We start from the raw sequence: 18,988 nt of genomic DNA, 5'->3' as shown, positions 1-18,988 counted from the left end.
ATGAAAGGAGAACCTGGCCACCATACTCTGAATGGTGAGCATGCTGTCCCGTGGCAAGAAAGTGTGTCTTTGTAAAGAATGTAACCATGCCCCTAGAAAGAGAATGGATTGGGTGGGGTGTAATTCAGATTTTTGCTCATTTACTATAAGACCTATAGATGTCAGGATGGACCAGATTAATTTCACATGGTCCAAAGAGGCCACTGCAGAGGGTCCTGTTAAAAGACAGTCATCTAAATATGGATAGACAGTACAACCCTTGAGACATAGATGGACTATCACTACTGCCATACATTTAGTGAATACTTTTGGGGCTAAAGCTAGGATGAAAGGCAGAACAGTGTATTGGTAATGTGCTATCCCATGCTGGAAATACAGGCACATCCTGCAGTTCTGGTGAATAGTTATGTGTAAATAAGCATCTTTAAGGTCAATGACTACAAACCAAGAATTTGGCTGTAAGAAGAACAAAAGTTCGGTTGACATAACCATACAAAATCTGGAAACCTTTGAAAACCTCTGAGTTCCAAAATGGGTCTCTTACCCCCATCTTTCTTATCTATCAAGATGTACTGAGTAGAAACCACTCAAAATGCCCATTTCAGGCACACATTCAATAGCCCCTTTATTATTTTTTAAAACATTTTTATTAGTAGGATATTATAACAAATTCAACATTAAGTCAATATTTTCAACCCATATCCCTTTCTTTGACCCCCATCCCCTCTTCTGGCTTCCCGCAGTGGTCCCACCCCCTCCCCTTATTTCTACTCTTCTAATTCTTACGTCTTTACACATCAACAATTAAAATTAATTGGTAACCATTTCTTACACCTACCATTTCTTACACCTCAATAGCCCCTTTATTAAGGAGCTTGAGGAAGTTCCTGCTGTAAGGCAGGGGAAGGAACAGAAGGGCATGCAATAGGTAACTAGCAATGGGCAACAAAGAAAACTGCAGGTAATAATGATTTTCAACAATAGAAAGTATCCAGGAATCCTGGGTTAGCCCTCTCCATGCAGCAGCAAATGGTGCTAACCTGCCTACTGATTCTTCTGCTTGCCCTGATGCTTCTTCTCCTGTTGCTGGGAACTGTAATGGAGATGGCAAGGTGTCTCCTGTCAACATATACAGACTGTGATAGTGTGGCTGAAAAATATGTTTAGGAAAGTACCTGGGTTTATAGGGCTGGGTAGGAGGACCTGTAATTCCCACAGTTTTGCAGTTATCATGTTCTTATGCATCCTATCTAAAGTGTTGTTAGTTTATGAATGTAAAAGTCTATTGCCTTTGAAAAGGAAGTCCTCAATTTTAGCCCACGTCTCATTAGGAAGGGCCACTGAATGCAGCCAGGAGTGCGTCTAAGGATGGTGTCAGAAGTCATTGGCACATCCTGCAACATGTCTTGAATGATTCAAAAGATGCAAAAGATTCTAGGTATCTCCTAATTGTTCAACATTCTTATCATCCTAAATGAGTCTTGTTTGAGGGATTGCTGCTCCTTTAGTTTGCAAAAGGAGGCTTCATAAGATGGTAGGTACCTTTCTATGTAATCTATAGTTTGCTGCATAACTGGAATCGACAAATGATTTCCGAAGACTCTTAAAGGCTCCCCACCACCACCACCTACCGCTTCTCGGAGACAGAGCTTCTTGAGCTCCTCCAGGCGCTGGCGCAGCGTCTCCTCCAGAGCTTCTTGCCTGGACTTCAAGGCAGCCAGCATGTCTTTTTTGGCAGACTGAGAACTATCTGATTCTTGGGAACCTGTCAGTAAACAATGATATCATTAGGCCAGCTGAACACCATCTGCAGCATTAACCAGTCTGGGGGAGAAAGACCTCTGGAAAAGGAACCAGACAAAGAAAAGAAACAGGTGTTGGGTTAAGCAGTTTATGACAAGTCCTTAATGCTTATACTAACAGAAGGAGGTTGGGTCACTGAGTAAAGCAAGACATTTTATTGGACAAATAAAATTCTTATAAGGTCATTAATCTCCCCTGCAACACTAGATCTTTAAAAAGCTGAGAAAGCGTCTCAGTCACCATCCTGAGTTCCTGGCCTAGGCCCATTTTCCTGCCGACTCTCATCAGGTGTCCCTTCAGCCCACCTTACTGTCTCCATGCTCTCCTCTCTCCTCACTCTGAGCTATTTTACTATCCATCTGGTCACAAGTACCTTGTGTGTACGTGTGTGTATGCAATTTTTGATTTTAGGAAACTCGCTCTAAGTTAACTAATGTAGGCTCAAGACAATGTTGGGAGTTATTTTGCTAACAAGATTCTGGATAGTGACACGGCAGCATGACAATGTGGAATTCTTATTGGATGACAGTGGAAAATGATGAGACAGAACTGTAAGTATACAGCCAGCAGATATTCTGCAGATTAAACTTTCCCTTAACAATGCATCTCCCTGTTAGAAAAAGTTCCGCTTGATGTTTCTGTGCTGGTCATGCACTAGGATCTCTCTGCTTGGAAAACATTTTACATTCAACAAGAAGACATCGGACTGGAGGAAGAGAGAGGCCAGAAAATATGTACTCAAAATATGTACTTAAACCTAGCGGGGTTTAAGGTAAATAAGGGAAAGACAAAAAATTTAACAAAAAATTGTAGCCCTGCTTTGGAGCAAAGACTGCAAGGAATAACAGACTTTGGTGTAGAAAAAAAATTAAGTACCTAGGGATAAACATCACAAATAGAACAAGTACGCTAGTACAAGATAACTATGAAAGCCTTCTGACCCTGATACAAAGAGACCTAGAAAACTGGTCTAAGTTACAATTATCCATGATGGGCAGGGTCGCGTCGATTAAAATGTCCGTACTTCCTAGAGTATTATTTTTATTCCAAAATATCCCGGTACTTAACAATTACAAATTTATTAAAAATTTAGAGAAGTTAACATCAGATTTTATCTGGGGGAAGAAAAAACCGAGAATAAAGTCTCAGTATCTGCAGGAAAAAGTAAAAAAGGGAGGATTGGCAGTACCGATTTGGCGTTTTTACTATCAGGCTGCGGTAATGACGTGACTCTGTGAATGGATTTTGCTTAAAAATCAAAGGATCTTAAGCATTGAAGGGCATAACTTAATGGCTGGATGGCACTATTTCCTGAGTGACGTAAAATGGGAAACACATTCGTACTTCCGGCAGCATCGGATAAGGGCCAGTTTAATAAAAGTTTGGAAGGAAATACAAGCTATCTATTATGACAAAATACCAAGGTGGGTAGCCCTACTAGAGGTTATTTCATTACCAAATTTGATGACGGAAACTCGGGCCTGGAGTTATGAGATTTTACTTAGCAAAAACAATGAACTCAAATCACAAGAAATTTTACAATCCCAACAGATTAAACTATCTTGGTGGGAAAAAAACCAATTAATGTCTAAATATAAAAAAGATAATCAATTGGGTATTAGTAAAAAATTCTCAGAATTAGACAAAATACTATTAGGTACGGATACGAAAATGATACGTAAAATATATTCCTTCTTATTAGAAAACAGATCACAAGATCAAAGTTAACATGACACCCTTGACCAAATGGAGCAATAATATTGGAAAAACAATTGACTTAAGAAAATGGGAAGGGATTTGGAAGGACGTGAGACAGCTAAAGGCTATACCCCTAAAAGAAAATGTGTTTAAAATGTGCTACCGATGGTATTTAGCTCCCGACAGACTGGCCAGGTTCTTTCCAGGCAGCAGTAACATGTGCTGGAAATGTAAATCGCAAGTAGGCACGTTCTACCACGTATGGTGGACGTGTATAGTGGTAAAGAAATACTGGAAAGAGGTCCATCAGGTGATAGTCCAGGCAACTAAAATACAAATACCATTAGATCCTGAAATATATTTTTTAAGCATATTACCGGAAAGTTGGGAAAAAGATGACAAACATGTCATCATGAACTTACTTGCGGCAGCCAGAATAGTACTAGCCAGTCATTGGAAGAGAACTGAAGTACCGGACAGATGGGACTTTATCAACAAAATGATTGAAGTGATTGAGATGGACAATTTAACACAAAAACTCCATGGAAGAAAGAACTCTGTGTTTCTAACAATGTGGTCAAATGTATATAATTGGATTGAAAGGAACTTATAAGGTATTTTGTATATAAAATAGTTGTTAACTTAGATATATACTGGATGGGAAGACGTAGGATCTGTTTTTAAGTTGATGTGGTTGTCTGGGTTTTTTGGGTGTGTTGGTGGTTGGTGCAATATATCTGTATTATAATAAAAATTTATTTAAAAAAAGAAAAGAAAAGAAAATATGTACTCATCTCTGCTTCAGTGAGAAAGGGCTTGAGCTCCCCCCCCCCCCAATATGAGAGCCAGTTTGATGTCGTGGTTAGGAGCGCAGACTCTACTCTGGGGAAACCAGGTTTGATTCCCCACTCCTCCACATGCAGCTGCTGGTGTGACATTGGGTCAGTCATAAGTTCTTTCGGAGCTGTTCTCCCACGAGCAGTTCTCAAAAGAACTCTCTCAGCCCCACCTACCTCACAGGGTGTCTGTTGTGGGGAGGGGACGGGAAAGGAGATTGTAAGCCATTCTGAGACTCCTTTGGGTAGTGAGGGGTGGGGTATAAATCCAGTATCATCATCATCTTCTTCTTTTCATATTCCCAATTGGGGGGGGGGCACTATTAGCTCAGTTAAAAAAGTAGAGTCTCTCCAGCAGGCAAACATTGACTCTCCAGGGACATTTCAGGACAGAAAAACTGATTGGAGTTTAGGGTTGCCAGGTCCTCCCTGGCCACCAGTGGGGGATGGGGGCATAGGGTTGCTAGATCCAGGTTGGGAAACTCCTGGAGATTTGGGGGTGGAATCTGGGGAGGACAGGGACCTCAGTGGGGTACAGTGCCAGAGTCCACTCTGTAAAACATCCATTTTCTCCAGGAGAACTGACCTCTGTAGTCTGGAGATGAGCTGTAATTCCAGGAGATCCCCAGGTCTCACCTGGAGGCTGGCATCCCTATAGGTGGTGGGCAAAGGCTTAAGCCCCTTCTCTCCACATGCCTCAGTCCCAAACTGAATTGGGCCCCCTGTGTGTCTGAGAATTAAATTCTTTGCAGGGAACATAGCTCTTCAAAGTCCATGTTGGACTTCGTAATACGTGAATAGGCCAAGACCGCAAAATAGTAGGTGGAAGAATTTCCTAAGGGAGAACTCTGAAGCTACGGCTGAGGAAGGAAGCAACCTTTTCCAGCTTCTAGAGGAGCTCCTTCCTAGTATTCTAAGCCCAGTTCTCAGCTGGGAGGTACACGTGACCCCCTCCCCAGGTAAAGGAGGGGGTCTGTGAAGATGGAGCAGATGAGAAAACTATGTTGCACTTACCTGTAACTGTTGTTCATCAAGTTGTCTTCTGTGCAGTCCCACATGGGACCACATGTGCACAGGCCTGCTGCAGAGATCTTTTCTTGAAATCTCTCTAGAGGATTTGAAGTGTGTGCCCCCCCCCACCCGGTCTCAGGCCAGCTTTCTCCCACCCAGTCGGCACATGATGGGGGCGGGGAGAGCGCTGCTTCCCTCAGTTGTTTTGTTGCTGCTGTTGGAAAGAACCCTGTGAGCACAGGATCCCACAGTGGGGAAAGGAGGGAGGGATGTGCGCCTGCACAGAAGACCACTCAATGAACAACAGTTACAGTAAGTGCAACCCTGTTTTCATCTTTGTGGTTTTGTGCAGTCCCACATGGAGAATAGAAAGCTCACTTACCGGAAAAAGGTGGGTGTGGAATCTTCAGTGAAACAAGACCGAAGGACTGCTTTCCCCACAGCTGCATCCTGTCTGGAGCCGATGTTGACCGTGTGATGAATGTTGACCTTGCAGTTGCTGTCCAAGGGGACATTGCCCATGATTGCTGCAGAAGACTTCTGTGATATGGCAAGAGTGAACTCTTAGGTGAAGCAGACAGCCGATCTTGGAGGCAAACTAGGCTAACAGTATGGCCCTCAATACCCAGCAAGAGAGGTTTGGGAAGAGGCCACCTAACCTTTGCAGGGCCAGTGAAGCAGATCAGCAGGTTGTCATCCTTTCGCAGGTATTCTGTACGGGCTAAATAAAAAAGCACAGGCCTACGAACATCTAAAGTGTGTAAAGTTCATCCCTTGTCTGACACGGGGGAGGGCAAAAACATGGGCAGGACTACATCCTGGAAAATGTGGAAGGTAGATGACACCTTTGGGAGGAAGTCAAGATTCAGGTGCAGTACGAACTTGTCTGTGTGAAAAGATACAGTGGGACTTGTTTACCCGAATTTTGGAAAGAACCTTCTCTAGCAAAGGGATCGGAGGGAAGGCATAAAACAGGGTTCCCTGCCACTTCAGCTGAAAAGCATCCCCTACAGAGTGGGTATCCAGCCAAGGAACAAAATTTGGGGGACTTGGTGTTTGAAGAGGAGGCGAACAGGTCCACCTGGGGATGGCCCCAGTGGCAGAACACGGGAAGCGGGTAACTGTCCTTGAGGCACCATTCGTGTGTGGAAGTGACGTCTCTGCTGAGACTGTCTGCTATGGCATTCACCAGTCTGGCAATGTGTTTTTCTTTTTTCTGTAGTCGTCTGTCTCTATTCTTGCGAAAACTAATAAAACTTTATATCAAAAATCGCCTTTCCTAATGAATTCTTAAAGGGAGGCAGTTTTATTCATAATTGATCTGACACTGCATAACATCAAGCTTGAAGAAGAGGACAAAGAAGACTGGGTCTGCACAAGGCTGATAGTAGCAAACCAGTCATGAGGATGGAGTAAGGTGAGAACCTCCGACCATGTGGTCATGTGAAACTTAGGGACCATTAGGAACCTGTTGAGGGCTTGTAAGTCTAAGACTTGGCACTTACCAACACCCTTCTTGTCAACCAAGAAATAACAAGAATAAATCCAGCATTGGTATCCACCAAGGGAACAGGGTAAAAGGGCCCTTGAGGAGCTGGAGCACCTCCTGTTGCAACTCAGGAGGTGGTACAGTAGTAGGAGAAGCAGGAGAATGACCAGCAGGTGCAAAATGAAACTGTAGAAAATACCCTTGTTAACAATGCTGAGAATCCAAGCTTTGGAAATAACCGATCCCCAAACAGAGAGAAAATGAGACAAGCAGAACAAGGCAGGTGGAGATTGACGGGAGAGTCAGGGTTGAGGTTTTCCCCTGCCAGAGGTCTCCCGGGGTGACACAGGGTCCTGTTTGGAGCATGGATGACCCTGTAGCTTTTTGCCCTAAGGGTGCTGGAATGAGGAATGTAGGGAAGAGTAGGAAGGGTGGTAATGACATTACTGAGAAGACTGTGATTGGGTCGCATGTCATGGGGAGAAGTAGTGGGGTTTGAAGGTATGGGTGGGTGGACCAGTGATGCCAAGGGACCTTGCTGTGATCTTGTTCTTTCCCATACAGTCTAAGATGTCATTTGTCTGGGAGCTGAACAAGTCCCGTTGACTCTTGCCTTAGTGTCACTGGGGAGAGCAGTGCACCATAGCCAAGAGTGGTGCCACCGGACTATTGTGGAGGCAATGGACCTACTACACGAATCTGCAGCATGCCGTGCTGTGTTCAGTTGCTGTTTCCCAAGCTTTAGCCCCTCAGTTTGTATAACTTTAACCATGGATTTATGCTCTTCAAGGAGGGAGTTGATGTATGTGGCTATTTGTTCCTGTAAGAACATCTGGTTACATCCCATAATGGTGGACGATGTGTAGATCTTACCACTTAAGCCATCAAGCTTGCAGCCTTCCCTGCCAAGTGGCATGGAGTGAGGACCAGAGCACTGCTTGGTTACGATGACCTCTGTCATGATAGAACTGGCAGTGGGGTGGGCAAAGAGAAAGTCACAGCTGTCCCTCAAGACCTTGAACATATGGTCAATCTTCTTGGCTGTGGGCAAGACTGATGTTGGCTTAGCCTAGATGGACATGGCTATATCAAGTAAGCCCTGGAGCAGCCATGCCTGCATTGGCTGGGTAGAGTAGTTTTAGGATGGGATCAGAGGTAGTCAGTTCTGAGCAAACTATGTTGAGGTGGAGGGACTTGGCCATACGAATCAAAGGTTTGGATTACAGGCGGAGATCCTCCATTGGAGAAACAGGATAAGGGTCTGTAATACACTCATTTTCTGAAGGGGTGTCAGAGCCACCCAGGGATGGAAGCTTATCTTTGTCCAATTATGAAGGGCTCGGGTCTGTAGTGAATGGTGTTGAAGGTTGAATGGTGTCAGGAACTCAGTTCCACGGGGGTGCAATTGCTCCCACTGCATAGGCCAGTACATAGGTGGAGGGTATTGGAACCATTGTGGAGCGAGCAGTCCCCAGTATTGTGCAATTGAGGAGTCACCTGAGGTTTTGTGATGCCACTTCACTGGGGGGCCCTCAGCCGCAAAGGGAGACTGTGGAGGAACCTCAATGACCTCATCATTGGAGGAAGGAGGACAGAGAGAGAGGGATATTCTCAGGGTTGGGGAGTGGGTCTGGAGTTGCTTGGAAGCCGGATCCACTCAGGAAGAGGACAAGTGAGGAGCCTTGTGCTTGGACTTCAATTTTTTCTTTGGCAGTGATGGTTCCAAGGAATTCCACAGAGCCAAACGTTTCTCTGGAGCCAAAAGTGGGCCTGGTTCTGATATGAATCCTGAGGGCCCTGACTTTGGGGGGCTAACGGGCCCCATCCTCTGGTTTCGACTTCTTGGAAGGGGTCTGGTCTTTGCCTGGAGATGCCAAAGCCTTTTCCCACAGAGAAGCCTTCAACCTTGAAGCTTGATCCCAGTGAGCCTTGGGGGTAAACTGCTTGACAATCAAACTAGCAGAGACATGATGGGAATCACCAAGGCACTAGAGACAATGATTGTGGTCATCCAATTGCCATTTTAAGGCTGCGTTCAGCACACTTCTTAAATAGCACCATCTTCCCCTCCCCTCCTTTCTCTTTTTTTTTAAAGGAAAAATCGGAGGAGCAGCAACAGATGATCAAGGAGTGAGAAGAGAACAGGATAAAGGAAGAATTCACAGGAGATGTCCGATCACGACAGTGAAGAAAGGACTGAGGGAAGGAGCACTCTCCCTGCCTCTGTCACATGCCGGCTGAGCAGGGAAAAGCTGGCCTGAGATGGGGGGGAGGGGGAGAGCACTTCAAATCTTCTAGAGAGCTTTAAAGAAAAGCTATCTGCGGCAGGCCTGCGCAAGCACGGTCCCTTGTGGGACTTCACAGAAGCCACAAAGATGAATCTTGTCTTCTGCCCACCTTGCAACAGAATACTGGACTTCAGGGGCTGTCAGGAGTCCAAGTTTATTTACGTTTATTTACCACCAGCTTTCTCAAAAAGAGGTTTATTTTGCTGACGTGTGCCCCTGAGCACAAACAAGTCACACCAGCATTTTCAAATTCAGATTTACAGAGTTTTCTAAGACGAGCCTTTGCTAGTGGTGGAGAAAGTACGAGCAAAGTGGTGCTGTAAGGAAGGCATGGGAGAGGGGAGGCCAGAGGCAGGCACAGCAGGTGAAAGTAAGCCTCCATAGAATACTTTTAGAAGGAAACAGATCAAAGCCAACAGGATAAATGAGCGCGGGGGGGGGGGGGTAGGATCTCAGCACCAGCTGTATGACATCACTGGTGTCCAGATGTACAATGTAGCAAAGCCTCTTTGATGCATTCTTGGTTTCTTCCCTGCAAGCCTAATGCCATAAACAATTAATATACACCTACAACTGTTATTTGTGCTATATTCTGTTGCCTGGCTGCCAGCATCAGCCTCTCAGTCAAAAGCTCTGGCCTTCCAAGAACATTCTCTAAGGAACCCAGACTGGGAGGGAAAGTGTGCTGTAGGGTCCCTCATGCCAGGAGTCAGTCACGATTCCCTGCCTCAGAAGGTCAGCAAACAACGGAAACTGACTGTAAACAGCCCCTATCGCTCCTCCCGGACTGACACAAAGAACATCCTCCCCAGAAAAGAGCCACGGCAATGGCTTACAGCCCATCTGGAATGACTTAGCACAGGATATGCACATCTATATCCTGAGAGGAGAATGTTCTTCATTAGCTACCTTGGTGACTGGACAAGCTTGCTATTTGAGTGAAATGCAGAGAGCAACAGGAAGTTCAGGTCTACAGATGTGTGATGAGAAAACACCGGCTGCCCATTAACACTGAGGAGGAAATACCCATCTGGAATGTCAAAATGAGAACCAGTATATTTACAGGGAAAGACTGGAAGTGGAAGGCTTTCCACCATGAGGTAGTTTACATTTCATAAGCAGGGAAGGGGAGGGAACCACCTCAAATGAAAAATAAACACACAGCAAGTGGAATTCAGTGAAAGTTAGCCATGACCAAATTTAACTGCGGACTTTTTTCGATGCTAAGATTTAGTTATGACTAATTAATGTGGGACTGCACACAAACCATCTTGCCTAGAAATTTCTGGGGGCTATCTGCCACGTTCATGTGTCAAAATAAAGCTGTGCAAAGCTTTCACCCCTGGCCACAAAAGTCTCCCTCCAAGTTTGTATTCAAATTTAATGTAGGCCTCAGGAAAAAGCCTGCATTCAACTTTAACAAGCCTGCTTTGGATCTCCTCTGGGTAAACCAGAGCCTGAAATGCTGGGACTGTGTAAAATGGGTAGGTATGGTTAATTCAAGGAGTTCATAAGTAATAATTATTATATTTTTGCAGGTATACTCTCCCTGCATGCTCTCCTTCTCTGTAGTGAGTGGACACATATGTGTAGGCATCAAATCGCAGGTGAGATTCCCACATTTTGGGGGGAGGGGCCTGAACATGGGGCACACTGTCTTCTTCTTCTTCTTCTTCTTCTTCTTCTTCTTCTTCTTCTTCTTCTTCTTCTTCTTCTTCTTCATCATCATCACCATCACCATCACCATCACCATCATCATCATCATCATCATTGTAAGCAGGCTCAGGGCGGCTTACATTAATCGGTACCCAGTACTGTAAAACCATATACAAAAGATTTATCCCACTTTGTGTAAAGCCTACATATTGCAGTGTGTGAACCAGCACAAACTTCTTAATGAAAGTATGCCAGCAAGAAGAAAAAGGGCATCAGCAAAAATTGAATTGTCCCAAATGAAGGATGTACTTTGACTTTAGGTTGACTGACTTGCCATATAACTGATTCGGGCTAAATCCTCCTCACACTCTTGTTCTGTCTTCACAGACCCCAAGGGCAGAAGTTGGAACCAGATAATACAGAGATGTGGTAGCTGCCACCCAAAACAAGAGTCCTCTGCCGCTTGCCATTCTCTTCTCTGGTAATGTGACTTCAAAATGTGCAATATAACACCACTGTGGTCTCAGTTTTGTTGCTCCTGCTTCACTAGAACTATGAGCATGATAATTACTTCATACATTTTGTATTTGCCTTTCTGATGGAGAAAGGCGAAGAAAACACAGGGCTGCCATTTTTGACAGCAGCTATGCATCCTTTGGAACTTCTGATCTATGCTGAGCACTTCTTAATCATGTAATAACAGAACATGCAATTTTATGAAGGTGTTTTCTTAAGGAAGAGGGACTGAGGTAATAAAAGCCATAGAAATAACTGATAAACATTTGTAAGTTCAAGAATAATCAACACAGAACCACAAAAAAATTGGGCTTCCTGGGAATTAGAGATTAAAGATTAAGTAATTCAACAGGGAGAAGAAAGCTGTTCAATAAACAGAAACACAGAAAAGCCAAAACATGAATTAGAATGGCCAGGACTTGTGTGAGACTTATGGAATGCATTCCCATTGTTTCCTCCCTAGTGGCTTAGGGTAGATTTTTCAAGAGATTCTTAGTCATTCTTTATTCTTTCTCTGTAGACAGACTGTATCCATCTGTCACAGCCTAAAAGCCTTATTACTGCAATGAGGCATTGGTGCTGTTCTAGGGTTGCCAGGTCCCTCGGACCTGCTGGCGGGGGATGGGGGGTGAACTTACAGGGAGCAGGGAGGAACGCAGAAAATAAACGTGATGTGCCCACATGACTCGGAAGTGATGTAGGCATGTCAAGGACATGGGGGGGTGTGACACTCTGGTTTCTGGGCAAAAACCTATGGTAGAATTAGCTTCTACCATAGAATTTTGCCCCAAAACCAGAGTGTTGCCCCCCACGTCACTTCTGAGTCACATAGACATGTTGCATTTATTTCTGGCTTCTTGCCTGTTTGGGGGGTAACTAGGGGGCAGAGAGGATGCCTGGGGGGGGGATCTGGCATCCCTATACTCTTCAAAAAAAATGAGCTTTTGACAGGCATACAAGAAGTGCATTTATAACGAACACAGAGGGGAACGTCCTTCATGCATTCTTTTCACAAATTTGTTTCCCTTACATAGTATCTTGTATTTGAATGACAGGGGATAAGAATACCAAGGAGAGATATGCCTAAGCCAAACATTAGCTCAGCAATATGCACTGAATATGTAACAAGGAGGCAATGTCTGGCTATAGCTCCATGGTACATACCCATGGTATGTAGGGGTGTAAATTTCATTTAATAAAGCAGCTGTTCAAACTATCAAGATGTTACCACTTAAAGCAAACTAGTGGCCACATTTCAGCAATACAAAGAAATGTATCCAGAATTCTCCTAGAGCTCAAAACCCTAAAGCAGCTATATAAAAACCTTCTAGAGGAGAAAAAATGAACAGCACACAGAGATTCCAAGCCTCCAAATCAAACAACCCGGCAAACTTTTGGCACTTAATCAGAGCCAAGCTCCACACAGCGCCTCCAAGGATAACCTGCAACATCTCTCACGAGCTTTGGGAATGTCATTTCCACATGCTCTATTCGACTGAATCAGACCTCCACACTCCTCTGGAGTTTCAGCCACAAAACCTCCCAGCATGGCCTTCAGTAACGACCACAGAATAAAAAAATCTAATAAATCAATTGAAAACCAGCAAAGCTCCTGGAAGTGACATGATAATTCCAGAGATGATAAAACACAATACTGATTGGTGGGCTCAAATGTTCACCACATTATTTACCCACATCAATCAGTCAGCCCGCATTCCCTCAGACTGGGGCCTTGCAATTATCGTCCCAATATACAAGAAAGGAGAAAAATACTGCCAATTATTGACCAATTAGCCTCCTCAGTGTTGTTAAGTAAATTATATTCAAGATATCTATATTGGAAACTCCTTGACTGGCTTGATCAGGAAAACATTCTAATGGACAAGCAAGCAGGTTTCAGAGCTGGCTGATCTACTGTAGACCCGTGTCTGATTCTGTACCACTGAACGGAGAAGTACAGCTCTAAGCCAAACGGAGCACTCTATGCCACCTTTGTGGATTTCAAAGCAGCATTTGACAGCATCCCCGGGAACAGCTTGATAACTCCTCAATAGATTGAAGACTCTACATCCTTATTCGCTTGCTGCATGTAGGAAACCTTCTCAAAGTAAGATGCAGACCTCAAGACCATCTCTCCAATAAGATCCCACTCAACAAAGGAGGCAAGCAGAGTTGTATTTTGCCACCCCTTTAACTACAACATCAACTCCTTGGTGCAACAACTAAGAAATCTAAGTTTCCATCTGCCAAAGCTTGCTGATAAAACCATCCCCGTCTTGCTATACACAGACAACACTGTTACTTATCCCACTCACAAGTGGGCCTTTGGAGAGCACTCCATGCCTTTACCATAGACTGCAAAGAGGAGCAGCTTGTAATAAACTATCAAACCCCCAAAGTCCTTACCTTTACAAAAAACACTGAACTCACAGATGGCAAATAGAGGGCCATAACACAAAACAAGCCAAAACCTTTAAATACCTTGGTATAGTCTTCCAGTCGTCTGGACATTGGAGAGTGCAAGCATCGCAAGGTGTTCAGAATGCCAACAGAGCATCCTTCACCATTCAAAGATTCTACTTTACAAAAGGAGCTTCTTTTATTCCTACAGCAATCAAGGTCTTCCAAGAAAAGGTTGTCTCCCAGCTCCTACATGGTTCCCAACTCTGTATCTATAAAGAAAGGCGCTCACTGGAAGCGGTACAATCCAAGTTCTTGTGATCAATCCTTGGAGTCCCACAATGCGTCCTGAACGCCCTCCTTAGGTGAGAGACTGGGATGATCTCCTTGGAGACCCATATGTGGCTCTTCACAGCCACCTACCGGTTAAAACTTGTCTTCAGTCTGGTAGGCCTAGCTCCCTTGATGATAGCCTCTGGTCAGCCTGGCAAAGAGCAATACAGGGGGAAACTCCAGGAGATTGGCCTTTCCCCCCAAGTCTTATTGCGCCTTGGGCACCAAAAAGCAAAAAGAAACAGTTAAACAGGGGATCAAGCTCTAAAATCAGACAGAGCACAGACATGGAAACATCCAATTATTCTCCAGTACACTAAATGCCTTCAACCAGCAGATTACCTCAGATCCCTCACGATCTCCAAATATTGGAGAATCTTTACTCTTACCTGCTCTAACATTCTACCCTTGGCCCTCCTGGAAGGCAGATACCATCACATCCCACTCTCTCAACGGCTCTGCCCATGTCATGCAGGGAAAGTAGGATCTATTGAGCATGTTCTGCTGCACTGCCCATTTTACGATGATATGAGATGTCAATATATAGCTCAAATTCTGTCAACTTTACCAGGAAGATCTGAACAACTATACATCTCCCTCCTTCTTGGAGACTTTCCCCAGGAGACAACTAATAAAGTTGTGAAATTTTGCTTTCGGGCGTGTGGGATACACAAATGCCTGACTGAAGCCCAGAAATAGCCTCAGTCGAAGGAAAGTACCTCTTCGCCACCCCATAATTTGTGCTCAGTGTAAAGTCCTCGTTGCACTGCATGTCTGCCTTAACCTTTTATTCCTTTATTTTATTTCTATTTCTTCTCTTATTATTATTGCTGATTCTTCAGAGCTGATTTTGTATCAAAATAAACAATTGAGGTATTGATGGTACCACTTCACGATTACACAGTCTGTCTAGAACATAAGAGCATAAGAGACGCCAATGTTGGATCAGGCCAAAGGCCCATCCTGTCCAACACTCTGTGTCACACAGTGGCCAGAAATACCAGTGCCATCAGGAGGTCCACCAGTGGGGCCAGGACATTAGAAGCCCTCCCACAGTTGACCCCCCCCCCCCAAGCACCAAGAAGACAGAGCATCACTTGCCCCAGAGCCCCTATCTATACCTTGTGGCTAATAGCCACTGATGGACCTCTGCTCCATATGCTTATCTAATTCCCTTTTGAAGCCGTCCATGCTTGTAGCCGCCACCATCTCCTGTGGCAGTGAATTCCATGTGTTAATCACTCTTTGGGTGAAGAAGTACTTCCTTTTATCCGTTCTAACCCGACCGCTCAGCAATTTCATTGAGTGCCCACGAGTTCTTGTGTTGTGAGAAAGGGAGAAAAGTACCTCTTTCTCTACCTGCTCTATCCCATGCATAATCTTATAAACCTTAATCATGTCTCCCCTCAGTCGTCATTTCTCCAAGCTAAAGAGCCCTAAGCGCTTTAACCTTTCCTCATAGGGAAAGTGTTCCAACCCTTTTATCATTCGAGTTGCCCTTTTCTGCACTTTTTCTAAAGCTATAATATTCTTTTTAAGGTGTGGTGACCAGAACTGCACACAGTATTCCAAATGATGTCGCACCATTGATTTACATAGGGGCATTATGATATTGGCTGATCTGTTTTCAATAGCCTACATACATATTATCAGCTTGGCTACTGATTTTTGTTAAGACAAATTAACACATTAATGTGCCCTGGTGTCAGTCTTGCATTCAAACAAGTAACAGTAAGACTGGACTTGGAAGACGCATGTTCTGCAGCACTAAAATGCACAGGTGACCCCTGGCCAGCCATGAGCTGCCCCCCAATATTGTAGGGAAGGAACATATGCCTGCAAACATGCCAAGGATACACATCACAGATTTGTGACCAGTCATGATTCCTATATATGTGCCTGGAATGCATTACTGAACATTTGGAGATGCACATCTGTATGTCACATTTTAAGTGTGCATATGGAAGAATCTGCCATTTAAACCTGATGCAGTGAAGTGTTGTTCTGATGAAGGGGAGGGATGAAGAAGTCCACGGACTGAGGGAACGCCCACTGCAGACCAGCACATGGTGAAAGTGGGACAGAACTCGCCTCTACAGGGGTCCTCCCACAATAAGATGATCCTCCCTCTTCTCTTCCTCACTATAATACCTGGCACAAACCAGCTAGATAATCATTAGGATAAGCAAAAATCCATCAAAGCTGCAGCTCCTTGTGAACTTTTTTGAGAAGAAGCTTGTTTCACAGACAGGTTGATTTTTTTACCATGTCACTGAAACAGGCCTGCCTGGTCGCTTTTAATGCAACCATCTGATAGCTGCTTTTCATATAGGATGAGATCTTAAAGATGTTTTATCATTAATTTTAGACAAACCTTAACCTGCAAGCTCACACTCACAACCTGACCCTTTCAAAGTGAATGCTGAGTCAAAGACACTTGGGCAGACCATTGCAAACTGTCCCCTGAACAGTGTTGGTTCCTTGCTTCCACCACAGACTTCTTCACAAGGATACACTCCCACTTTGTTGTTTTGATTTTTGTACGTTTGGTAGAAAAGGTCAATCTGCTCTTCCTTTTCAACCACCAGGGAGTTTGGCCATTTTTTCCAACTTCCTGGCTTATTTTAAACATCACCCCACTGTGCTGCTGGAGCTTGGTTCTCCCCTCACCCCAACGACATGAGATGATAGGCCAGTTAGTCAACTCAGATGGTTACACTTCTGTAGGCAAGCCAGTTCCCTGTTAGCACACGCTGCAGAATATGCCACGTGAAACCTCTTCAGGACACAAAGTGTTCCCAGAGTGCAAGCACTTTGCTCTTTGTAGTTACTTTGGAATTTGTAACAATTGTATTTCTTCGGCCAACCTAATTAGTAAAAAATTCAACTTCAGGTGGGGGAGGCAGTGTTATTAATGACTCAGACTTTACTTTCTTTGATCTGGGGTTTTGTCATCTGCAAAATCTAGGTCAGCAAGAACAAACGGCCCACTCCAGCAACACCCCTTACTATGCTCATTTTGGTACATTCAAGGAACTAGTACACTCAGCCACCACACTATTCCTCTCAGAGCTGAATGGGGAGGATGGCAAACAAAGAAAGTTGTGAACAGGGCTTTTTTTCTTTTTTGAAAAAGAGGTGCTGGAACTCTCAAGAGGGAAATTAAGTTTTCATTCTGTATACTGAAAACTCATAAGTTCTAAACATTTTAAGAAGAATTTTGTCAAAGAGGTTCTGAAACTCTGTTCCGGTGCATTCCCCCAGAAAAAAAGCCCTGGTTGTGATTAATCAGGTTCATTCAAGTTAAGGCTGTGCTCAGAAGCTGACAGCACATTCTCCTCCTACTGGCACAGCATGAGAAATGACACAACCCCTTGTGCTTCCCCTTAATGTGGTTCTGCTACATGTGGGGGAAGGGTACTGCATCTGGAGCCAGTAAGCATGAACTCTGCCCACAAGAGAGAGTTCTCCCTTCACGTTACAGTGGAAGACATACACAAAAGAAAATCAGATTTCCTGCTTTTCTTCACCCACTATACGTTGAGATGCGCAAAGCCAGCCACAGTTAGAAATGATGCACAATTAATTTTTTTTAAAGATTTTTTATTGCAGTTTCTAAACTAAACCTCTATGGGGTCAGGGGAAGGGAACAACCTAAAACTATGAGTAACAAGAGAACATTAATACATATTTTGAATGAATCGATGTTTCCCTAATATCAAACGGTAATACATGAGAGTTATTGCAATAAAATTGTAGAGAATAAAGCAAGCATTCAAAAACAGATTTGACTAAAGTGTATGCTTCTTAGCGTAAAGTTACTGATTAATAATAGGTATCAGACAGTCAGAGTTACATTATTATACTTATTTTCTTCCTTTACATTTCTTTTCAAACTCCCTTATATTTTTAGGAGGCTTAGGAGCCATAGCCCCTAATTCTGCTTCAGAGTCTAAGTATTCAGCTGATGAGGAATTCTTAGAACTTTCTTCATTTTCCTCTTCTTCTTTTGCTGCATCTTTATCGTCCTCCAATTTCTCAGGTCCATCTTTATCTTGTTGTTGTTGCTCAATAAATTTTTTTGCTTTAAGAACAGAGTCAATCTTTTCTTTCTTCCTGTTGAAGTTGAAAATGATGCCTTTCAGTGTAATCCATCTGTAAGGGGTGTTATGCTTTTGCAAAAACAATGCCAAGTCTCTGTATTATCTTCTTTTTCTGATCTCAAATGGAATGTCTTTTAAGGTTTTGACTTGTTCTCCTTGGATTTTCAAAACATTTCCACTTGTCACTTTCAGAATCAAGTCTCTTGTTGACCTTTTTGAGAATTTGACAAATATTTCCCTGGGAAGCTTATTTTTCTTTATATATTCTGGATATGTACAATATATCATATCCATGTCGCTTTGTAACACTTCCGCTGTTAAGCCTACCACGGGGGCCAGTTCCTTACTTAAAATTTCCTTCAGGTCCTCTCCTTTCTGCTCCGGAATGTTCTGAAGTCTCAGGACATATGCTGATTTTTCCATTTGGAGAAGTAACAGTTGATGGTTCTCAGAGATTTTATCCTTTTCCACCACCTCCAATCTTTGTCCAAACTCCTTGGACTTAAGATCAACTTTCTTCAGCTTCTTGGTTATCTTCTCTGTTTTTGATGAAGTTTCTTGAAGTTCCTTGTGCAACGTGTCAAATTTCTGATTAAGCAAGGCTTCAGCAATCATTTTGGAGAAGTCTATAGTTGCTTCCAGTTTAAAAGCCGGTGACGATGTGCTGGCTGCTCTTTAAGTTTAGCTTTCGCTGCCATTTTCTCCAAGCGCTGCGTCATTGTTTATAGCTAATAAGAAGTTTTGAAAAGTCTCTTAAAGTCTGAAAATATCGCTTTCTAGTTAATCTGCACTGCACTTCATCAGCATCCGCTCTTTTCAAGCCGCCCCCACCTTCCGCTTTTAACTCAGTTCTTT

General features: G+C 43.7%; 1 protein-coding gene across 2 annotated transcripts in view; it reads right to left on the bottom strand.

Annotated features, from left to right (window-relative positions):
• FRMD4A (FERM domain containing 4A) overlaps positions 1-18,988 on the bottom strand; it is a 352,260-nt gene that overhangs the window by 44,114 nt on the left and 289,158 nt on the right. For both annotated transcript variants that reach the window (XM_015427238.1, XM_015427239.1), the window contains one exon: positions 1,632-1,765. In XM_015427238.1, the coding sequence (XP_015282724.1) occupies positions 1,632-1,765 (134 nt within the window). The remainder of the gene's footprint in view (positions 1-1,631; positions 1,766-18,988) is intronic.

This window comes from Gekko japonicus, unplaced genomic scaffold (genome assembly GCF_001447785.1).
Source record: "Gekko japonicus isolate JY-2015 unplaced genomic scaffold, Gekko_japonicus_V1.1 scaffold1247, whole genome shotgun sequence".
NCBI classification, from domain to species: domain Eukaryota; kingdom Metazoa; phylum Chordata; class Lepidosauria; order Squamata; family Gekkonidae; genus Gekko; species Gekko japonicus.
The sequence above is the reverse complement of the archived record's forward strand: the minus strand, read 5'-3'. Positions and strand labels throughout refer to the sequence as shown.